At 34.4% G+C, this 24,153-nt stretch overlaps 2 protein-coding genes across 2 annotated transcripts; one reads left to right on the top strand and one right to left on the bottom strand.

Moving 5' to 3' along the window:
• Positions 1 to 994: 994 nt before the first annotated feature.
• On the bottom strand, positions 995 to 2,566 carry LOC132636850 (zinc finger CCCH domain-containing protein 20). The gene has a single exon (XM_060353893.1). It carries the CDS (start codon positions 2,519 to 2,521, stop codon positions 1,451 to 1,453), a length of 1,071 nt encoding a protein of 356 aa, XP_060209876.1. The 5' UTR covers positions 2,522 to 2,566; the 3' UTR covers positions 995 to 1,450.
• Positions 2,567 to 22,778: 20,212 nt separating this feature from the next.
• Positions 22,779 to 23,924, top strand: LOC132637988 (F-box protein At1g20360-like). The gene has a single exon (XM_060354989.1). The coding sequence runs from the start codon at positions 22,779 to 22,781 to the stop codon at positions 23,922 to 23,924; it is 1,146 nt and encodes a 381-aa protein (XP_060210972.1).
• The last annotated feature ends 229 nt before the right edge of the window (positions 23,925 to 24,153 follow it).

The raw sequence follows: 24,153 nt of genomic DNA, 5'->3' as shown, positions 1-24,153 counted from the left end.
AGACTTGTTTATCGTCTCCATTATTTACGTCGAATCATACTCTTTGAGTACTGTTTGTCCATAAATTTTCTTACATACAGATGAAATAATTTTTGAAATATTCTCTGTTTGATTATCTATAGGCTTACTGCTTCAACGTATCAAACTTTAGAATACTAAATTTGAAGTCTAAGATTATATTTTAAATTTTTTACTAATTTCTTAAAATTCGGTCACGAAACCTCCATTTATATTTTCGTGTCCAAATAATTAAAAAAATGCTCAAAGACAACTCCGATATCAAAATGCTCTTTTTCAATTTAAGTTTAAATATTAATTTTTAAATATCAACTAATTAATGTCCAAACACCTATAAAAGAATTTCCAAATTACGTGAATTGATTAAAAACCATGCTTCGATAATAGAAGTATATCTGAAAACATGTTACGTATATCTTTTGAATTATTCTTAAACATGTTACGTATATCTTTTGAATTATAATATAAACAGGAATAAAATTTTGGCAGAACTCGCCAAATTCAACTAAGCATGAAAGCATACATGCTCTTAACAATCTCTACGCGCCATTACTCTTGAAAAATGCATAGAACATCATCTCTGTGTTTACAAGTAAGGTTAAAATCTGCGTACACTCTCCGGACCTCCAAACCTCACCTGATAGAATTATGCTGAGTTTGTTTGTTGTTGCAGAAGAAGATGAAGAATTTCTTCAGATAAATATACTCCATAATTTAGATCAAAGCTATTGTTTCCGGGTGTGTTTTTGAGGATAAGGACATATAGAAGCCTTTTTCTCAGTATTCAAGAAATACAGCTTTGAGCTTAATTACCAATTCCATCAATTTTTTTTTTTTACATTAAAAAAGAACACCACTCCTGCAACTACAACCATACCAAGAGAGGAACAAAAAAAACAGCATCCAACATTCTCCCAGTAAATCAGAGCATACTTAACAAATATGAAGCTTGAAAGACAAGAACAATTAACGGTAATAATAGAAATATATACCAAATATTATAAATGTACATACATATACATACAAACAATACATTAGAAGGATTACAATTCTTCAAAAATATCAAAACATCACTTAGATCCCCATCTTCACTTTGCCATTTTTGGCTAAATATTTATAAAATAATACTATTAAAAATCCTTCTGGCTGGCCTAAAATTCCTTCCTCAAAGAGAGATCCTAATCTTCATTTCCCCTTTACAACCAAACATAATTTACCATATCTCCTACCACTAAATTCTTACTCTCTATATATATATATATACACACATACATAAATATATCCTTCGATTTATCGCTTCCACAACAGATTAGTATATGATTAAGTACCCAAAAATCTGAAGTTAATTAAGCAAGCAAAAATAGAGGAAGCAAAAAAAGGCCCACCATTACTGAAGCTGCAATCAACATAATCATATGATTCTTGATTTTTTTTACTGGATCAGATCCGAAACCCAACCAACATCCGGGTTTGACCCACCAGAATTCGGGTTCATATTCGGACCCGGGTCAACCCCATCAAGTGGATTTTCCTTGCTCAACTTTTCAAACATTTTAACCCTTAAATCCCTTCCTGATTCAACTCTCTCCATAACAGGTTCCTCTTCCCACAAATCGAAAATCCTGTTCCTGGGTCGGGTCGGATCCCCAATAGGAGTTGCAGGCAAGCTCATAAAACCGGGTCGGGTCACGACCCGCCTAGGCGACCCGAGTCTTGGAGAACCCATTTGTACACCATTCCATGATGAACAAGGCATGGAATTCAACCTGTTTAGCTGCAATTGACGTAGCGAAGCCATTACCTCGTTCACTGAGTTCGAACAGTTCGAACCCAGTGAACGACTCAACGATTTCGCTGTCATCGGAGACACAGGCTCCGATGGCGGCGAACTCGACTCAGGTGACGAAACAAAATGCGAATTTTGTGCATACGGAAACGGGTCGGGACCCGAACCCGGACTCAGTACCCGGAGCTGTTCGGGTGAGTGAGCAAAGAAACAAACCCTCCTCTTACAGCTGCCACCATCCTTACAAGGCTGTGTCCTGTAACGACACGGGTGCAACCAGCACTCGAACACACCATGAGCAAACTCGCACCCATCGCCTCTGTTACAATTCCCTTTACGGAAATCAGGACATGCAGTACCTGAATAGTGATACTTACGTGGGTCTCTTCTTCTAGCTTTCTCACCAGGATGAACATATGGACATTCAGTCCAATCGTGTGACCTGCCACGTGCACATTTCTTTACCTTAAACTCATACATCCTGAAATTATCACATGCATACACGTCCACTGGAAGTTCAATATCATCAAATTCATCAACATGAAACATAGAATAATTATCTTCTTGATCAGTGAAGTTGTTGAAGTTAGGGGTAGAATTGGAATTTGTACTAGGGCTTAACATGAAGCGCATGCTATTAGCCGTTTGATCATGATCTGTGTATAACCAAGGTGGAACATCAACCGTTGGATTAAGGAGATTTCTTTTTCCATTCATCGTATTAGTGGAAGGTGATGTTTGAAGTTGAGGCGGTGATGATCAATTTGTATATAAAGGGGTTTAAAAGTGGAATCTAACCATGGTTAATTAACTGTGGTTTGGTTAGATATACAAACTATGATCTAGACATTTCGATGTTCCACTGCTGTTAAAATAATGAGAGTTGTTAAAGTTACGTGGATAGTAAATTATTGCAATAAATAAGTTGTACTATTTCGTAGCAGAGCTGGTTCAATCGAGCTTAATAGTTTTAATTAAATTTTTATATATTGTTATAACCAGATTTTATTATTTGAAACATATAATAAAACATAATATGAAAAATCAATTTCGAAGGAAATGTTATTATTGGAAATGAGACGATGAGCCTGACTGTATGTAAAAAAAAAAATTAAATCATAACCTAGTTACCAACAATTTATATCACAATCCTCAATTTAAAATCACCTAAAATTTAAATTTTGATTCTGTAATTGGACTTGCATTACTACCGTTAAAGGCTATAACGGATAATAAATGTTACTTAATCGTTAATCATAAATGTCGAGTTATAGTAATGAAGACACTTTAATAGAAAATCTTTCAAAGTGCGACTTTCTGAAGCGAATTCAAGCACAAAATCTAAAATGAGCAGGGCAAAGCTAGTGTATACGTCACAGATTCAATCTCTAGTCCAGAAGCTACTTATTATAAAATAACTAAAAATATCAATTGCATAAACTTTAAATTTTGACTTCACCTTATCTAATAAACGGATGAAAAGAAAAGGGAAATTGAATTATGTGAAAGGACACGTGTTGAAAATAAAGATATTATTATTGGTGTGTTTTGATGTGATTGGGTTGTGATAGAATTTAATGACCGACATAGTGAGTTAAGTATGTGGAATTTACATTTGACGACTCTAGAGTTCCCAAGGCGGCGGAGAAATTTTTTCGTAGACCTGAGGGGTTTAAAGGGAGATAGTAAATAATGGGCCGGGAATTGTGTGACCAGATTTGACATTTTGTGTCAAAAGGGTTGGACATTTTTGGCCTTTTCTAATGAAATTTTTGAGACGCTTATTGCAAAGTTCTTGTCATTATTCCACTTTAATGATGGTAAAATTCTAAAATTGACCAAGAAAATGGAAATAGCACTATTAAACAATCACACGAGTAGAAATACCCCTCCATTCGTTTCGCGTGACAATATTTAGTTTTTGTTCGTTTAGAAAAACGAATAATAGCGCCAAACATGAGTTGAGGGGATGATTGTGGTCCCTCCCTCCTTACTTAGAGATATCAAATTCGAATCACTGAAATGAATCACTGTTGAAAGTGCCGCATCAGAATCGGGCTCTGCAGTGCGTAATCCGCATGCGAATTACGAACAGTGGGAAAGAAAAAAAGAATAAACTAGTAAAATTTGATAATAATTTAACTAAATTTTTTATTCTACTCTTCATAAGATTATCGATGACTTCACAAATGTCTATCATTTGTTTTGGACTAATAACCAAAAAAAAAAAAACCTTCGGGTGTGGTTGATTTGAGGGGAGGCCTCCATAAGGAAGGTCGCGGGTTCGAACCCCCCTACGCCTTCTCAATCTAGCTCGTCGCACGGGATTTACCTAATGCGGTTTACATCTCCTGTGTGGTTTACGAGCGATTGCGCAGGGGCGGGTTTACCTAGTGCTCACCACAGAGTGCTCAACCGAAGGGCAGAGGTTGTGGTAGAGGCTGCGGGTTTCCCTGGGGGTTCCCAAAAAAAAAAAAAATCACAAGTGGTATTTGGAGAGGGTAGGATGTACTTAGACCTTACCCTACCTTTATGAGGTAAATAAGATTGTTTTGGACCATATATTTTAAAATATTTTCTTTATTAAATTTCATGCTCAACCAAAAAACGTTATATAAATTGAGACGAAGGAGTAAGTTTTTAGTTCTATCACTTTAAATTTACCCTTGATGATACTCTCTTCCAGATGCGAATCTATGATTTTTTGAACATGGGTTCACCACAAAAAATAATGATAAAAGTGTATTTAGTGGGAATTGATCTCTAATCCTCTTAGTAAATAACTCAACCTTCAATCAAGTGCACCATTTAGCCTTCTTGTAGTATGTGTTCCAGCAAGTAATATTATATTAATTTTAAAAAATATATACATTAAATACCTAGTTTTACGGAGAGATCATGCGTTCACGTGCCCCAAGTTTAATTACTAAATTCGCCCCTGCTCCCTTGATTGAAATATCATGAAATATTTAAGACTATAAAATTCAAAGTCAATTTCAGTATGATAACATGCATTTTAGCTTAAAAGCACAAAATTTTCAAGTCTTCATTTCTTTCTTAAACTTCTCATTCAATTAAACGGAGATAAATAACATGAAACGAAAGAACAACTATATTTTTGTATAAACCTTTAAATTGCTTATTTTACTTTTAATTACATGCTTCTATAATCTCTTAGTCTGCATTAAGAATATTTTCTTAAATTTGGTGTTCAATTAAATATTGACATAAATTATTTTATTCTTACTATTCATTCATTAGAGATGTGCAAGGTTAGTGCATACTTTCTATAAACTAATAACAAGGCAGAAAAAGACTTCCATGTTACCATGTAAACAAAACCCAATGAAGTGAAGTTAAAGATTGTATGCTATAGGCACTGGGGGAGACGGGGGGTTACTTCTATTTAACAAAGTACTTCTATTTAATTAAATACCAATAAACAAAGTACTTCTGTTTAACCTTTTGTCTACATTCATGCCAACCTAAAGCCATATATTATTGAGCTAGAAGATATATATACCTCCCTAAAGTCCCATATTATTTGGCTATGCTAATTATAAAACGAAGAAATTTGATATGAAGGGGAATAAATTGGATGGATAAGAGTGGACACGTAGAGTTGAATTCATTTCTTGGCATTGAAGAAGCACATGCCCTTCCATATCTTACTTTGCAGAGTATCCAAAACTAAATCTTCACCCACTTTCAACCTTTTCCTTTATAATAATCGTGTTCGGAATAATTTGCATTTATTTCGACTGTTTGGCTATATATGGGGGTGACAAAACTAACCTAATACGCCCAAATTGAAGAGATTAACACTATCCATTTAGTAACTTAGTTTATTTTGATTCTCCTCATTACCGTATTTTTTTTCGTTCATCGCTATTTTGATTTGATGCATTTGAACAGAAGGTTTTTCGAGAATAACATCTTTATCTCCAAGAGATAGGTTAAGATCTGCATACACTGTATATTCGGACCTTAATTATAAGATTACACCAGACATGCTGTAGTAGTTTATTTCGATCCTCTCAATTTTGGCTCTAAATTTAAATTGATTTTGACTAAATAGGTAATCCATAATCACGCATGAGAATGTTTGTTGAATTTTTTTGACTTTTTTAATATGTTATAGTATATGATATAATTAATAAAAATAGAAAACGTTTTATTAGTTATGTTTGATAATTGAACAAACTTTAAAAAAAAAAATAAAAAAAAAAAAATTTAATAAAAATTGAGCGATGACTCAATATTTAGCACATTTTAACTCAACCCCTCTCGATTTAATATTCATATTTGCACCTGCTTCATTGATCACCGCCACACCATGTGGTACTATGACTGCTATCAACTTTCACTTTCTTTATAAAGGACAGATGGTTGATCAAATCAGTATCCTTCGTACGTTCGATTCCTATCCAAGCGCCTTTCTAGATTACTATAGTTTACTTAGCTAAGGGTCGTTTGGTACATGGTATAAATTAAGATATCCCAACACTAATTTTTTATATCATATTTGATAAGAGGTATAAATTTATTCTGGGATAAATTTATACCTTGTACCAAATAAAACACAAAATGCATCCTGGGATAAAAGATGGGATATCCCATCTTATCCCACTTATACTGAAATTATTTTATCCCATTCAGAAGATGGGATAAAATAATCCCAACTCTTGGGCTAAATTAATCCCGAGATTACAAATCCCGGGATAATTTTGACTATCCACCAAATGACCAGTAACAGTTTAACTCATGTCTCACCACCATATGTCCATATGGGGCGCTTTAATTTTGACAAACAAATTCAAGATTTTTAATTTAATAAGTACGAAATGCTATGAAAAATAATAAAGTATCCTTTCATGATATTTGTATAATATAAACGTATATCTTCTTAACTTTGGATTAGAGGAACAGATGTTAGTTAAACGAAACAACGTGCAGGTTACATTACACATTAGGACTTTATCACCATTCTTCTTTTGCAAAAATTAGGACAAATAATTTGGTTGTAACATTTTTAAGTAAGTGTATAAATCGAAAAAAAATAAATCTATAATCTCCGTATCTGTGAAAGAGGTTACAAATTAAGCAAGTGTAATCCGGGATGAAGCTAGCATGCAAATATGTACATATAGGTTATTTCAGAATCCATAAATTTCGAAGTTCTCAATACGTTTTGAAGTGTAACTTGAGTGAAATTGTATTCAAGTTTTCTCCTCGTTTGTTTCCTGATCAATAATGCATTCATAGATCTGCCCATGTTGTCCTACTCTTTCTTTCTTATTTTGTATTCTGAATCAATGTGCTGATAGATGTAGATTACAGTGCGTATGATCAACTTAATGAAATGCTTTTATCAGGAATTTTCTAGTGAGAGGTGTTTGTTGTGTTAACTATAAACTTCTGTCGACTACCTTTTTTTTTTTTTTTTTTTGTGTTAACTATACACTTCTGTCGACTACATTTTTTTTTTTTGTGTTAACTATACACTTCTGTCGACTAAATTTGTTTTTTTTTTTTGAATAACCGGCTACACACCTGTCCTTGTCACTTGGCACAAGAGTGCGCAACCGTCCACATCCTGTTAGGAGGAATTTCTAGCCCACGGCCCACGAGATTAAAGTGTATAATAAAGTCTCCTACTTCAAATAACAAACCAATGAACTTTATATATATGACCTTCAAAAGAAAATAAACGAAATAAGAAGGGTAAAGGTCAAATATATCCCTCTATTTTATTTTATTAGTCAATTTTATTCTTCGTTAGTGAAAGTGAATAAATATATCCGTGTCATCAATAAAGTTTGCACCTGTACTCCTATTTGAATGAAAAATTCCACATTAAATTAAACTATCCGATTTTAAGAAAATTACTCAATTCCTCCACGACCAACCCCGCCCCGACCCAGCCCCGATTTCATCTTCTTCTCTAAGAAGAATGTTCAAAAAATTTGAGTCAATCTCCTTAAATTCTCAATCAAATGAGCTCAAATTTGAGATGCAACTTCCTCGAACAATCTATATTTGAAATTATAATTAAAAAAGAGTTGTTTGATTCCTAAACAGATCAATACTTAAATAAATTGGGAGTGAGGAAGCAATAGTGTTATCAAAAGTAGAAAAGATGGGAGCTTGAAAAGGGGAGAGAATGAGGGAATTCTAGAATAGTAAATATTTACCCTTTGAATTAACAACATTCATAAAAATTGGAGCGATAAAAAACGACTCAATTGATCTAATTTTATTCTAAGATTTAAATTATTAACCTAATTAATTTGATATATTTTAAGAAAAAAATTGACTCAAATCAAACATTGAATATTCTTTTCTCATATTTTTTCTCCAGCGTGACTCGAACTTTGAATCTACCGGTCGTGGGGAATAGAGACTTGTGGGGCAATTGTCAAAGTGAAAAGAAAATGGTTGGTGGGGTTAAAATCACGTGATCTCCGGCCACGAGTTATGTTTAAGGCGCTGCCACTATAGCAGGGAACACTTTTGGGGTATACTCACACAACCGGACAAATAACCAAAAATCTCATTTTATCGTACGACTCTTGAGATTTTGTACTATATTCTTACACGTGTAAATTGTCCATCCTCCTTAACTATTTTGAACCTCCAACTAGTTTTGTTTTTGTAAACGGAAAATATATTATTCCTTCCCTTTCATGGAATCCGCGACTTAAGTAACACAAAAAATAAAAAGTTAAACTAAACTAGTATATAAAAAAAAAAACATAAATAGTATTCACGTACGAAATTCGTGTGTGAAAGGACCAAACTGCAAAAATGCAGCTTGACCCTTTCACGCACGAAATTCATGCGTTAAAGGACCAACTTGCAATAATACCATATACTCCTTTCACGCATGAAATGTAATAGGATATACTCCTTTCACGCACTAATTTCATGCGTGAAAGAGCAAATTCCCATTTTGCCTTTCACGCATGAATTTAGTCCGTGAATGGAGCATTATTTGACCGTTTTAAAGGATCAACTTGCAATAATACCATATACTCCTTTCACGCACTAATTTCATGCGTGAAGCAGCACAGTTTTTTTTTTTTTTTTTTTTTTTTTTTTTTTTTTTTTTTTTGTCTTACCTTTCAAATCACATTTTTTTCATACTTTGGGCAAAGTTTAGTCATGTTTCAAAATCCCAAAATATCAATATTTTATATAAAACTTAATATCTTTTTTTGCGTACAATAATGTCGGCTCATTACATCAAGTCCACCTAAACGTTTGGATAACCGTTTTAGGGGTTCCAAGGTGCCGCGAAGTAAGTTTTGAAACTTGTCTATTTATAGGGTTTTGATTTAAGTGTTTTATTATATTTGAATGTTCAAATATAAATATTTGATTTAATAATAATTCATCCAATACGAGAGGTTTATACTAATTTAAAAATAATTCATTCCATCTAATTACAATATTAATTCAAAGTAATACAATAATAAATTACAATAATAATACAATTTTCAAGTTCTAGAGACTCTATTACTTCGAGAGGTGCTTGTACTACCACGGCCTTGTTGCCCACAGGAACGCTTGTCATGGCCATATTGCTTACAGGTAGAGCACTTGCGAGAATAAGTTCTTTCACTAACATCCATTTGATTGGGTCTACGACTTCGTGAGTTAATGCCCAATTTCCTGATGTAATCCTTGTTAGCAACCATCGAAAACGGCTCGTTTGGCCAATAAGCTTCATTACCAAGTGGGTGGAATTGACCGGAATATGCTCTAAGGTAACTGTGGACCTGTATTCCCCCGCCACATAACTTGTTACCGTTTTTCTCATTCTCTCGAAGCACTTGACAGCATGAGAACACGGCATGTGATACGTTTGCCACTTACCACAAGTGCACGTTCTTGTCGCCTCATAAACATTATGCATGTTGCCACCCTTACCGTTGTGATAACCCGTCCTAACTTCGTAGACATGTCGAATTGGGTCATACTCGGTCATTTGGTGGTGCTCACATTTTTTTCTATAATGCTCCATAATTTTGAAGGGCTTTGGCATCCATGTCCCGTCGTCGGCTAATATCGCTCTAGTTTGCCTTGTCCTAACAACAAATCGCTCCACAACCTGCTTGAAAGTCATTCTCACCATTGCGGTGACAGGTAGTCCTCGAGCTGATTTTAGCAAGCCATTGAAAGATTCTGAGCTGTTTGTTGTGAGCATGCCCCATCTTTTGCCTCCATCAGCATGAAGCGTCCATTTTTCAACTTCGAGCTTTATCAACCAAATATATGTGGGTTCACTCACTGCCCTGATCAAATCCATTTTTACAGCCCATTTTCGTTGTTGATGCTCCATCGCAGCCCCCCACATCAATTTGTTTAGAGTGCCATTGTGAAACGTTGATTGCAAATTTTCCTTCAAGTGCCTTAAACAATAGCGATGGTAAACAAAGGGAGGGTGCCACCCTGGTAAATTAGCCATATTGTGCAATATGCCTTTATGACGATCAGACAACACGCATATGCCGGTACGATCCTTAATAACATGAGTTTTCAAATGAGTCAAAAAGATCCCCCATGTGTCGTTGCTCTCGTTAGTGGCAATTGCGAAAGCAAGAGGAAATATTGACCCATTGGCATCCATTCCTATTGCAATTAGGAGCTTGATGTCATAGGCACCATATACATGCGTACCATCTATGGATATCACTGGTCGGCAGTGAGCAAAACCATCAATGCATGGTTTGAATGTCCAAAATACGAAGTTGAAGATTTTACCCTCTATAAGCCGCCACTCTACAACAGTACCATTATTAAAATGTTGTAGAGCTGCTATATACCTTGGCAGCGATTGAAAAGAAGTATGCCAATTTTCAAAGACCATCTCAAAAGCGCGTCTACGCCCGAGAAATACCTTTCTGTTGCTTATAGTTTTTCTATATATGGTTTGAACGTTTCGAATACAATCTTTGATGGGGATCCTGCATAAGTTTAAACAAACAACATTTAGTAATTGATCTTTTAATCGATATAAGACATATGATGTACTAGGTAGGATAAGTTACCTTGGCGTTTCGGCAATGTCCTTAAGTAATACTTGAGCAATCATGTTTGTATCTAAATTATAATGATCAACAACGTATTGTCAAATCAAGCCTTTATGTGTCATAGATTCCTGAAATGTTGTCAAATCAATACTTATAGTGCGCATTAAAATGGTGCGCAATACAAAACGGTCAAATATTGCAGCAACGTATTGTAAAATCAAGCCTTTATGTGTCATAGATTCCTGAAATGTTGTCAAATCAATACTTATAGTGCGCATTAAAATGGTGCGCAATACAAAACGGTCAAATATTGCAGCAACGTATTGTCAAATCAAGCCTTTATGTGTAAAATATATTTTTTCACTTTCACGCACAGATTTTAGGGTTTATGGTGCACTTTCACGCACAAAATCTGTGCGTGAAAGGGGAAAATATATTTTTCCACTTTCACGCACAAAATTTGTGCGTGAAAGGGGAAAATATGCTTAAATTAGGCACGCACAAAATCTGTGCGTGAAAGGGCATAACGTCATTTCACGCACAGATTTTAGTGTTTATGTGGTAGTTGCTGCACTTTCAATTTACGATATGAAACAATAATAAAGACTAAATATGCAAAAAAAAAATATGTTATTTACGATAAATTTTACAACACTAATGTATATACACTATCGAGGATGGGTCCCACATGTAGTATGCCGGAGACTATCCCGACGCCTAAGGCTCATACCATCCCCACCGCCCTCGTCATCGTCTCCATCGCCTTTTTTCCTCTTAATAACAGGGCGCTCCAAGTCATGATCATCATCTCTTTGCCTGGCACGTGCTCCATTGACTAGAACGTGCTTCTTCTTGGAATCTGGTCCCGCTGACACACTCAGAACCTCTGGCTGAGTTAGGTCTGGTATCTCGAACTCTACCTCGTCGGGAGTCGCCGCCTCAGGCGCCGAAAGATGAACCTGAAAAGTATATAATAATTAGTACCATTTATTATTTATATTGAATACATTAAGGTTATTTATTTAATAGAACCTGTGTGTCAACGGGCGCCTGAGTAGGCTCCTGAGATGGGTGTGGTGGTGAATATGAGGTAGTCTCCTGGATGGGTCGCTCTTGTGGACCCACAGGCGTAGAACAATGAACCTGAAATAATATATAAATAATTTGGATTTGATGTATTCTAAAACGGAACTGAAATAAAAAATAATTAATAAATTATTTCCACTTTATTGTAAAAGTCAAACCTGTGTGTCGACGGCCCATATCTAAACCTAGTCCACACCCATATCTAATATAGTCAATTAAAAAAAAAATATCAGTCGTCGTTTTAAATAAATATATTTTGTGTATAATTACACACACTTAAATATATTACCTGAAGAAGCGAGCAAAATGCAGGGACCTCTACCCTCGTGCCCATAGAACATCGGTATAATCCTCGATACATGTAGCCCAGCACAACAGCGCCCCAACTATAACATCCTATCTCGGCGAGATCGTCGATATACCGAAGATACCTCAAGCTCATATGCGAACCCGAAGTGTTCGAGAATAGGATGGCCCCGAATATGATGAGTAGGTATAGACGCGCACGTCGATCAACATCAGCCTGAGGCGTGTTCTCTCCAATCGGATGCTGCATGTCTGTGAGGCGCAAGTGAGCGTAAAGGGCCAACAACAAAAGCCGACTCTGGCCGGAAATATGACCATCCAGAGCCGCGAAACCGGTGAGCCTAATCAACTCACCCCGGTAAGGCGGCAGCACAGGAGGCTCCTCAATATACAATGGGCGTCCATCAACCTGTAGCCCGTAAATGACCTCCACATCCTGAAGGGTAATGGTAGCCTCACCGGTGCGGAGATGAAATGTGTGCGTCTCCGGTCGCCACCTCTCAATCAATGCCGTCACTAGCGACCTATCGTGCTGTACCCGACCAACTTCGACGCACCGGTAGATACCGCGCCCGACGTAGTATATCCAGGACACGAGGATGTGGTGGGCGAGCAGCTAAGATCTCCCATGCTGAGTCCCCTAACCGGGTACGGACCTGAGACTCAGGCTGCAGGTCGGATGTCCATATATGTTGCGACCTATGCTCGGGCTGAAGATACAGTAACTCTCGGTCGAAGGGCCCCGGATCAAGAGGGTGGTGATCCATCTATTTTACGCATTTTAAATAAATCATTAACAAGTAGTATTAGTATTAGTTATGTAATCTTTTATCGAATATTTTATTAAAGATTGTGGTGACCCATCTGTTTTACGTATTTTAAATAAATCATTAACAAGTAATATTAGTTATGTAATCTTTTATAGAAAATTATATTAAGGGTTTTCAATCCTAAGTTACGGGTTAAGAATCCTAAACTAACGGTTTTCATTCCTAAAATATAAAGATAAGTCAAATAATTAACAACTAGTTAGCATACAATTAGTATAAATAATTAATAAATAAACAAATAACTAACTAATCAAATAATTAACAAGTTATTATCACATATTTAATAAATAAACAATTAAGTAACTAATCAAAAAATTAATAAATTATTATCGTATATTTAACAAATAAACAATTAATTAACTAATGAAACAATTAAGAAATTATTAACAAATAAACAATTGGCTTAACAAAAACAAAATAAATAATTAGCCAGTCTAACAATTAATAAATACTTAAGTCGCTAATCCAACAATTAACAAATACTTAAGTCGCTAATCCAAAAATTAACAAATACTAAATAAACAAGCAATAAATAATTAACTAATTAACAATAGATAAACAAATAAAAAAAATGAAAAAATGGGCAGTCCCAACAGTGCACGGACTGCCTAAAAACGCAAAAAAAAAAAAAAAAAAAAGGTAATGCACCACAGTTATACAATGATCATGCTTAGGATAATAATATATTTAACAATGTAATAGAAAATTCATAGTGAAATATCTAGATTGAAGCTTTTTTTGAGTTTTTGAAATATGTTATACGCCGCTCTATTCCGAAATCCAACCTTAGAAACTTGTTCCTACACTTCAATATACCAAGAATATTGAGTTTTGGATTGAAAAATAACACGAAATTATCGTTTTAAGGGGGGTGGGACCACTGGAACGGGGTTTAATGGGGGTGGGGAAGGGAGCAGTCGCTGGTGGGGAAGATGGGGTCAATATATGTTGACCCATTCACGCACAAATTTCGTGCGTGAAAGGCCTCATCTGCAAAAATGCAGTTTGGTCCTTTCACGCACGAATTTCGTGCGTGAATACTACTTATGTTTTTTTTTTTTTATACTAGTTTGGTTCAACTTTTTATTTTTTATGCTACTTAAGTCGCGGATTCCCTTTCATGCTATAGTTTAACTAGATATAGAGGATTTTTTCTTTTTTAAAATTATGTATTTGCATGGGTGTAAATCATTTGATTAAGGATAAAATAGAAAGTTTTTAGTTAAATTATTTTTAAATATAAAAATGTATCATTTTTTCTAGAACAGAAAAAAAATCTATCATATAAATTGCGACATAGAATAGTTCAAATATTTTACGTTTAAATTTTGGCTAACATTATAAATTTATTGAGACCATGATTTTAAATAGAAATATATGGAGATCAAAGACTATGATAAAAGGTTAGCAGTTAGTTGAGTCACTACTAAAAAATCTCTATTTTGCCACTGAAAAATATTCAGTAGTTGTTTTTCCACTGAATGTCGGTGGGAGAAACCTAACTAATAGTGTTTTCATACGGAAAAATTATGAAGTTTCCCAACATTTCAATGGAGACCTGCTTCCCACCATGCGCTTTCTCAGTGAGCTTATTTGATGAAAATAAGGTGGAAAAATCATGTTTTGTAGCATAAATTTCTCACTAAATGACGGTGAAAAAAATCTCTTTTACTAGTAGTTACTATTATCGCACTTTATGTGGAAAATGTATGGGGCCAGCCTCCATGTCTCCTCTTTTTCTTTTTGTAATTTTATTTAGCTGCTACATAGTTTCTCATTCTTCAATGTGTATTATTATATGTTACTGCACTTGTCTTGTACATTGCTATATTTTGTTGTTTTATTTTTCTCACAATTTTGCGTTTATCCATTTTTTTTGAGCCAAGAGTTTATTAGAAATTGCCTCTCTACCCTAAAAAGATACGGATAAAGTATGCGTGCATCCTACTCTCCCAAATCTCACTTGTGAAATTAAACTAGCTGTATTCTTGTTGTTGGTATAAGTTACTCACCGAGCTCCTGATTAAAAAAAAAAATAGCATGCGAAATTTCGAAGGCATTGAAGTCATTTGGCCATAGATTTTGGCAAGTTTTTGAAATGGTATTTAGAGATTATATTGCAAATAAATAATTGCTTATTATGTTTGTTTAATATTTCAACTTTAAAGTACAGCACCGTTTTTTATTCTTCAATGTGTATTATTATTTATTATTTCATTTATCTTGTATCTTGCTATTTTGTTGTTTTATTTTGTTTACAAACAACGTTAGGTACATTTCTTTTGAGCCGAGGTCTATCGAAAACAATCGCTCTAACCAACAAAGGTAGAGGTAAGGTCTGTGTACATCCTACCATCTCCAAATCCACTTATATAATTACAGACGTTATTATTATTGCTATAAATTGCGCACCCAACTCCTAATAAAAATAGTATGCGAGATTTCGAAGACATTGAAGTTATTTGGCCATGGATTTTTGGAAAGTTTTTGAAGTTTTATTTGAAGATAATATTTCAAATAAGTATTTGCTTATTAAGTTTATCCACTATTTCAACTTTAAATTATTCTTGGTTAAATGGCAGTAGAATAGCTATTTCCTCCTTTGGATAAAAGTGCGGTCACTATAGTTAAATGATTATGATGATGTTTTATTGAAGATTGATGATGATGGTGATAACAAGAAGCAATTGGAGAATATTAAGAAACTTTTAAAAAGAAATTGAGATATATAAGGGTATTGCAGTGTCCAATAGCTGAATCTGGCTGAATTTAAGCAAGTTAAAATGAAAATAAATGAATAGCTTATTGAAATCGGGCGACGCTAAGAAATAGGAGGGTCATATTTTAATAATGTTTCTCTTGGGTAAGATTCACAAATAGATATTTTATTGTGTAACTAAAAAATAGTCATTATAATGAAATTTTAAATATCCCAATTTAAGCTATTTTATCAACCCTGCAAATACGCAAGGTGTGCTTGATAAATAACAAGCTTGTAACGTAATCACACGGTCATTAACTGTTGTGATGGCTTATATTGGTTTGATAAAGAGGAAATGAAATTCAATGATAAGATGTGACAAAATTAAAGCAAGCACGAAATCCATAAAGACAAGAGTGCATGAAATATCAGCCGTTGAATTAACATCATAAATATTCAACAACATATCACTACTTCTGTCTAAAGTAAAAGAATAGTTGAATGTCATATTCAACAACTTAAATAGTCCTAATCAACCATCACATCAAACACTAGCTGATTTACGCAAATGTCCATTTTAGGTCATTATTCAAAATTTTGTCACTATTCCTAAAAGGGACAAATATAACTCTTGAAAAATCATCCTCCCAGATAACGTTAAATTGCGTTTAATATTTGCTACTAAACTCAGCCGTCAGAAAAAAACATTAGGCTATGGTCTGACATGTTTAACAACATAAAAATGTAAAAATTTTAGACTGTGATCTAATATTTTTTTCATAAAATTTTCAGTTTACTTTAAAAAAAAAAAAAACTGTGTTCTAAAAGATTTATAAATTGCGATAAAAATAAAAGAAGATTATGTACTAAACTGCAATCCATAAAAGAACAACATTAAGGTATGGAAGAGGATATTAAGGTTGTAATGGAAAAAAGAGGAAACATCATATCAAAATTAAGTTGAATAGTTTAATGAACTTAAATCCTTAAAAAATATTAAAACTATATAGAAAAATGGATAGTGTCGAGCATCTTAAACGTTCAAAAATAGAAAGCATGACATATAATCGGGATCATAACTTGTAAAAGAGGATTGGGAAAAGAACAAAGTTTTCAGCTTGATGCTCAAGTCGTTTCAGTAATCTTGCATTTGTTTGACTAATCTGAAGTCTTAACAATTAAAACCCCATAATTTAAGACATTTTTGTCATAGGACAACTTACATAAATAACTACCTTTTAATGCTTGTTTTCAATCCGTAGCTATCTTTTTGTATTTACAATTCGTAGCTACATTTAGGCATTTTTGTTGTATTTCAGTGTATTTGAATATACTGTTCAGTTGTATCCAACTTTATCTGATGTCACATGTAATTGCCTGTATTTGGATACATGCAACCTTAATTTCTCTGAATACATGTGTATTCAAAATGATGTATTTAAGTGCATTTAAATACACGACGGGGCTGTGTATTTTAGTGTGTTTATGTATTGATGTATCCTTTTGTTTTGGGTGTAGTTGAATGTATTTCAACAAAATTTTAGATGCAAAATTTCAAATACATTGTATTTACTCGAAAAACTATATACAAACAGATGTATATAGATCTTTCAAACAACACATACAGTCAAATACATTTAGTTTGCCCTCAAAATACAATCAACCAAATACATATAACTTGTATTTATACTAAAAAAAATAACGAATACACTCAAATACACTTGGATCTAAGATGCAACAAAGGAGAAGAAGCCATGGATTCCGGCCAGAGATAACAATGACGGTGGAGGTAATGACGAAATCAATTTGGAACTCGAGTTTTCCGACGGGGTTCATCAAGAAAGGCATCTGGCTGCCATGGATTCCGTTCACTGTTGGGTTTAATCAACAAATACATTCGGTCTCATGGATTCCGTTCACTATTGGTGTGTGGTACCAACCATTGAGATAGAAGTGTTATTCCTATCTCGCCCTTTTGAGATTTCTGGTATTTCTCCTTGTATAGGCTTACTGTTGCAGCGTGACAAAGAATCAAATGGCGGTGTTGCCATTTGGCCGGAGAGAGGAAAAGATATTTGTCCGGAGGGAGGAATGGAGAGGGAGACACACAGAGAGAGGGGGTGAGGGAGAAGAAAGGAGTGAGCGAGAAATACAAGCTATAAAGCTAATGTATTTTGGTATAGCTATGAATGATAATTTACAAAATCACTGTAACTACTAAATATAATAAATTAAACGGTAGTTATTATCAATAATTACCTCTTAGAGGTAGCTATGCCAAGTAATTATTCATTTTTGACAATTTACTACTTCTGCTGAGTGGGCCGTGGGATAGCGGGCTAAAGCTTAAACGTGGTTAATAGACAGGGTGTGAGCTAAAGTTAATAGGTTCTGAGCATTGTAGCAAAAAGATGAGCTTATATTATAAACATTTGATTTATATTTTATTCATTTGGGTTTGACGATAGTCCGTAAAGGTAGACCCAATTATAAGTATGATAATTGATTAATAGGCCGTGCACTTTATGTGCTTAGTGGGTCTAGCGTAACGTTGAGAGTTGGCTCAACTCGATGAGACCGGTATTGCAGCTAGATCCTCTCATTATTCGTTATATAAACATCACTTTTAAGAGTTATATCTTAACATCTGTTGTGTTAGTTGTGCTATTGATCCCGCTATATTGTGAAAGGATAATAGACAGAAATACCTATTCCTTCATCAATCTGCGGCATGCCTCGAACATTTACCCAATTATCCTAACTAATTCAAATTTACTTTTGTGTCTTGATATTATGTTTGATTCTGGTATTATAGTGTTAATATTCCTACACCCATAACACCCCCGGCATGGAACACAATTTGAGCGTACAAAAACACACAAACCAGTACATGAGAATTCTCTTGGGCCAATGAGAGGGCTGATTGCACAAATTGGCATGTGAGTGTCAAGTATTGCAAATACGGCCCAAATTTTAATGCTATTCCAGGCCCGAACTTTGTTTTGGATAGGAGCCCTGTTATTAACAAGGGAGAGCTTGATTATATCTTTACACAAATAGCCGGATAAATTCACTATCTACTTTTTTCTAGCCGGTATGGACGGACTATACATTGAGTATATACGATTATGCATATGAGTAGATAAATTATATATACATTATACATCCATCAGTTATTCTTAATTTAAACAGCTAGGTAGACTGATATTTAGGTTATTATATTTGTTTTTATTTTCATTTTCTAGCTCTACTCACTCACTCTTTTTCTTTTAAGCCACTTTTTTTCTTCCACCGATCTTAATAAAATGATGAAGGTCTATATAGCGAACAAATGTCCTTAATTCATCTACACTTTTCCTGAAAAACACTACTATACATCTAATAATGTTTGGTTCTGAAAATGACTTTTGAATGCGGTGATGAAGATAGGAATTTTGTTAAAGATGTTCGAAATTTAATACTATTTATAAATAACATTTTTTTACCTATGTATATATTTTTTTTTCCCCTCCCATTTTAGGAGGATTTATAGTGTTTCCACACTTCCCCTCCAGTGTGACTCGAACCCAGGACCTATCGGTCGTGGGTGGAGGTGCTTAACCACTGAGCCATCCCTCACTTGTTTTTTACCTATGTATATAATATAACTATAAATACGATATAATTTTTAAACGCAAGTTGTTCAACGTATCATCCTTTATATGACTCTGCCACCGCTTGCACGTCTATCATTGCTGTCAACCTAAACAGCGTATAACGTGCAAGTATAATTTCTTGGTATTTAAATATTGGAAAATGGAAGCTTTGAAATGTTTTTCCAAAACCAAGTTGGAAGATATTTTATATTTGAGTCAAGAAGACGCAATAGAAGATATTATAAGAAAATATATCCACCATACAACTTTATTATCTTGAAGAAGATAATGAAAATATGAACAAAAAGTTTGCTGATGCCACAGGAAAGATGACGATTATTTTTAGCATTAAAAATATGCTAATGCCGGCTGCACTTTGCAACTAGATGATTTTACAAGGAGTCAATTAATCATAATTTTTTAACTATTTAATGAATTATTTAACTAGTGGAGAAGTACTTTTAGCTTAATCAGTTCTAAACTATTTAATGAATTAATTAACTTGCGGAGAAGTACTTTTAGCTTATATATGGTACTTTTCTCTGTTTCGATTTGTATATGGTACTTTTCTCCGTTTCGATATATATATATATATATATACGAGCGTGGGCTACCTAACCCCGACCCTCGTGCACCTACACTAGATTTGGGATATTCATATAGATCTTTCAGGCAGCCTTAGCTAGATCATCTAGAGGGGAGGATTTTGTTAATTTTGGATAGTGGTGGAAGAGAAGGGTTTGTTTGGTGAGTTGACATGCTATGTTGGCTAAAATGGATGAGAGTTAATGGAGATAGGGAAAATTTAAGACACTTTTACAACCTTAAGGATGTATATGTACCGCTAGTATAACATTAGTGACACATATGAATAACGGAGTGCATTATTAAACCTTTCAATAATATAAGGACAAATATGACCCTTTTCCGTATATTACTTGTGAGAATCCTGACCACCCCTTTTGGTTTTCTTTGATCGACTATGAAACCAGAGTGTTTCAATCACCGAAAAAAGTGGTTAAATGGTGCTGTTCAAATGCGCATTCAGAACCACTTTTTTCATATAGAAAAAACAGTATTAATTACTGCAGTTGATTTATGCTCGCTTGTGTTGCCATGGGTTGGGTGTTTCTTAGGTTTGTCCAATCTCTTTCCAAATTATTTTTTTGACGATGGATCTGGTTTCAACTTTCTTTTCTATCTCACTTTGCATCTAATCAATGCGATTATGAGTTGGCTGAATTCAAGTTACATATATAATTTCTTTTGCTTATTTGTTTATGATTCTTATCTTAGAAAGGGCAAAATGGTCACATCATAATTTTTTAATATTAATAATAATAGGTTTAAAAAATGTTACAAAAGAATCCGAACATGAGAAATAAGGGTAGTATTGTGAAGCACAAGGAAGATTACTGTTATCAAGCCGAACTTAAAGGGACTTGAATTCATATACTACAAGTATTCATTAATTGGTAACCTATATATTGCTCTCAAATGCACACGCAAGTATACGCGGTCGTACAAGTAATATATGATTTTTAAGTCCAGATATCGTACCCACAGAGACTTGTGATTAACTATTTATTAAATTAAACGATACCAATTATCTACACAAGATGTAAAATCTCAAGATATAATTATTAACTAACTAAAAGTAAAATAAAACAATTAATGAACTTCAACCAAGAAAGAGCGGATTTTTATCGGAGAAGAGATAGATCGCTATAACCACTAACAATCCAGTTGAGTCTTCAAATCGTACTACCTATGAGTTACTAGTTGACGTACGGGTTGATTTTAACTTTGTGATATTCTTTCGAACTACTCTCGAGCCTTTAGATACTATTATAATGCCTATAGTCCTATGGTCGCCACTCGCCACAGGTAACAAGAACGCATTTATTCCTACGTATCCAACTAAGTAGGGCTAAAGGGTATATTTCTATCCTCAGTAGCGAAATGATAATATCGAACAAACTCTATTTATTCTTATTACGTACGTGAATTCCCTCTTTCAAGTCCAATTCACGCACCACAGATAGTGTTCAATTAGTGATCAAGTAATTAAACAGTTAAGCACAAGAATAAATAAACAACCCAAAAATATGGAAAATTAATAGATAAAAACGATAATCAAACGACAACTTTTATATTTGAGCCAAAACCCTAGAACTAAAGAGTTTAGCTCCACGTAGACATGGAAGAAAAATAACAAATCATCTGAATAAAAATTTCAAAATAAGTATTACAAAGAAGAAAAAGTAAAACCCTGTAACTACGGCCTCCACGTCAGCTTCAAGCTCTCTCTAGGTCCAAAATTCTGAACTAAGGATTTCAAGTTATCCAAAATTATGTAAAAATTTATGAAATATGTATTTATAAGATACCAAAAGACCTGGGCTTTTAAAAACCAAATTCAACTCGAACGCTGCCGAAAATTATTCAGAGAATTGTTTTGCGTGCGGTGGCAGTGAGATGCGTGATGATCACACTTCAACTGAAGCCTCCAATTTTGTTGAGCTCTCTTAGCTTGCTGCCACGTTAATTCCATGTGCTGCTAGGTAAGATTTCCTTACTTCCTTTAATTCTTTTGCACAATTTTAATCCTAATCATCACAGTAATCAGTATGTTCCCCTGTATCATTATTTTGTCTTCATTTTTCTTTATTTCTTTTTTTGTTTGTGATTTCAAATTCAACGTAAGCTTCCTCCAACTTTGTGACTTGCCACTTTTTATCCAATTTTGTTTCAAATTTCTTCGTCTTTACACTGTTTTATTCCTACATAATAAAAATATAATATTAAACACAAAGCAATATAATTTATACTCAAGAAAAGATTAAAAGTACTAAAATGTGAGGCAACAATGACTAAATATATATTCCCTCTGTTTCAATTGATGTGAACCTATTTCGTTTTTAGTTCGTGTCAAAATGAATAACCTCTTTTCTAATTTGGAAACAAATTCACTTTATGAAATGATTTACGGCCACACAAATATTCTAGACTTATTTTGAGTCACAAGTTTCAAAAGTCTTCACTTTTTATTAAATATCATGCCCAGTCAAATGAGTTCATATAAATTGAAACGGAGGGAGTAACATTTAGGCCGAACATCACTATAATTATAAAAATGGTAAGTGACATGCCTTTACTATATTTTTTAACCTTAATTATCGTTCTTAATTACCTATAGTCCTAATCACTCTGGAACTTGGAAAGCGGAAAGCAGAAAGCAAATCAGATTCGGAATCTAAATTTATTCTTTAGACGTTTTAGGTTAAACAAGGAGTATTTTTTATGTGTTCCTTGCTTATAAAAGAGGAGGAGTAGGAGAAGAAGAAGAAACGCCATTGAGGTATTCGCAACAAAATGTCAATGACTATGAAATTGAATGATGATTTAGTTGTGGAGATCATCTCTCACCTGCCTTTGAAGCTTGCGATTCAATGTAAACTTATAAGCAAGAACTTTAATCGTTGGATTTCTAATCCTAAATTTTCTCAAACTTTGTTCCAACATGATCAAAAGGTCTGGACACTAGCCTTCGCTTCTACATCACATGGCGTATCCCGTGACTTCCAGAAAATCTTCAGAAACCTTATTATCCCAAACATTCACCATCAGACTTCACTCTTTAGATTTTCAGTTGTGGCCGCATGCAAGGGTCTGCTTCTCCTAGTCTTTCATGAAGTTGGGACTTTCTGCGTGTTCAATCCTATAACCAGAGCCCATCAGTTGATACCATACCCGAAGCACTATGAGCATAAGAGAATTGGTGATGCAGGCTTATTTGTTGATTACCCTACTTCAGATCAATATATATTGGTAACCGTTGATTGGCTGGATGAAGGAAAAGGGTATAATTTTCAGGTACTTTCATCGAAAGAGAGATCTGGATTGTGGCGTGAAGTCCAATTCAGAATGACGCCGGGCAGCAATATTAAACCTACTTATGTGCACTATTCTTTGCATTGGCTCACATCTGGTAACCGTGTCCTTGCTTTTGATGCAAAGAGAGAAGAAGCTACAATTCTTGACCCTCCTGAGTTCCTCAATATTCACAATAATATTCATAATAATCCAAAGGGCCGCAGAATTAGGAAGAAGCTATATTGTTCCTATGAAAAGTTAGTGATGGTGCAAGGACAACTTACTCTTGTTCGTACCTACAAGAAATCAACAATGATTGCAGCTTATGATTGTGAAAGCAGCAATTGGAGAGTTTCCCCCACTTTGGAGAAAACCATTTGGTTTGTACTTCCAATCTGCATTGACGGCAAACAGGTGCTATTCCTAGTAGGTGGTGGATATATGTACGAGTATGATTCTGAAATCAATACACTAAAAAAACCTGCAGTTTGTAACGAAGAGTATGGAATTCCTGGGGTCACGTATTCCTTCAAACCATCGTTAGCCCCCGTCCATGAGACACTCTCCAGAACAGTTGATGCTAAACATCTGCCAGGTATTACTGCAACGTTAGATGAGCTCAGAAGATGTATTACAAAAGGTATCAATTAGTTTCAGTTCAATTTTGTGTGTTTTTTAAGGTTGCGCACCATAGACCCTTGTGGTTCGGCCCTTCCCCGGACGGGCATCCTTTTTTGTGTTTTATTAGTTCTTGCTATCTCCCAAAAGAGACTAAAGGTGGCGTCCTTTTTTGTGTTTTATTAGTTCTTGCTATCTACCAAAGGAGACTAAAGGTTGGGGTTAGCTATTCCTGTCAAATTCAAGATCTTTTATTTATTTA

This window comes from Lycium barbarum, chromosome 4 (assembly GCF_019175385.1).
Source record: "Lycium barbarum isolate Lr01 chromosome 4, ASM1917538v2, whole genome shotgun sequence".
In the NCBI taxonomy this organism is placed as follows: Eukaryota; Viridiplantae; Streptophyta; class Magnoliopsida; order Solanales; family Solanaceae; genus Lycium; species Lycium barbarum.
The sequence above is the reverse complement of the archived record's forward strand: the minus strand, read 5'-3'. Positions and strand labels throughout refer to the sequence as shown.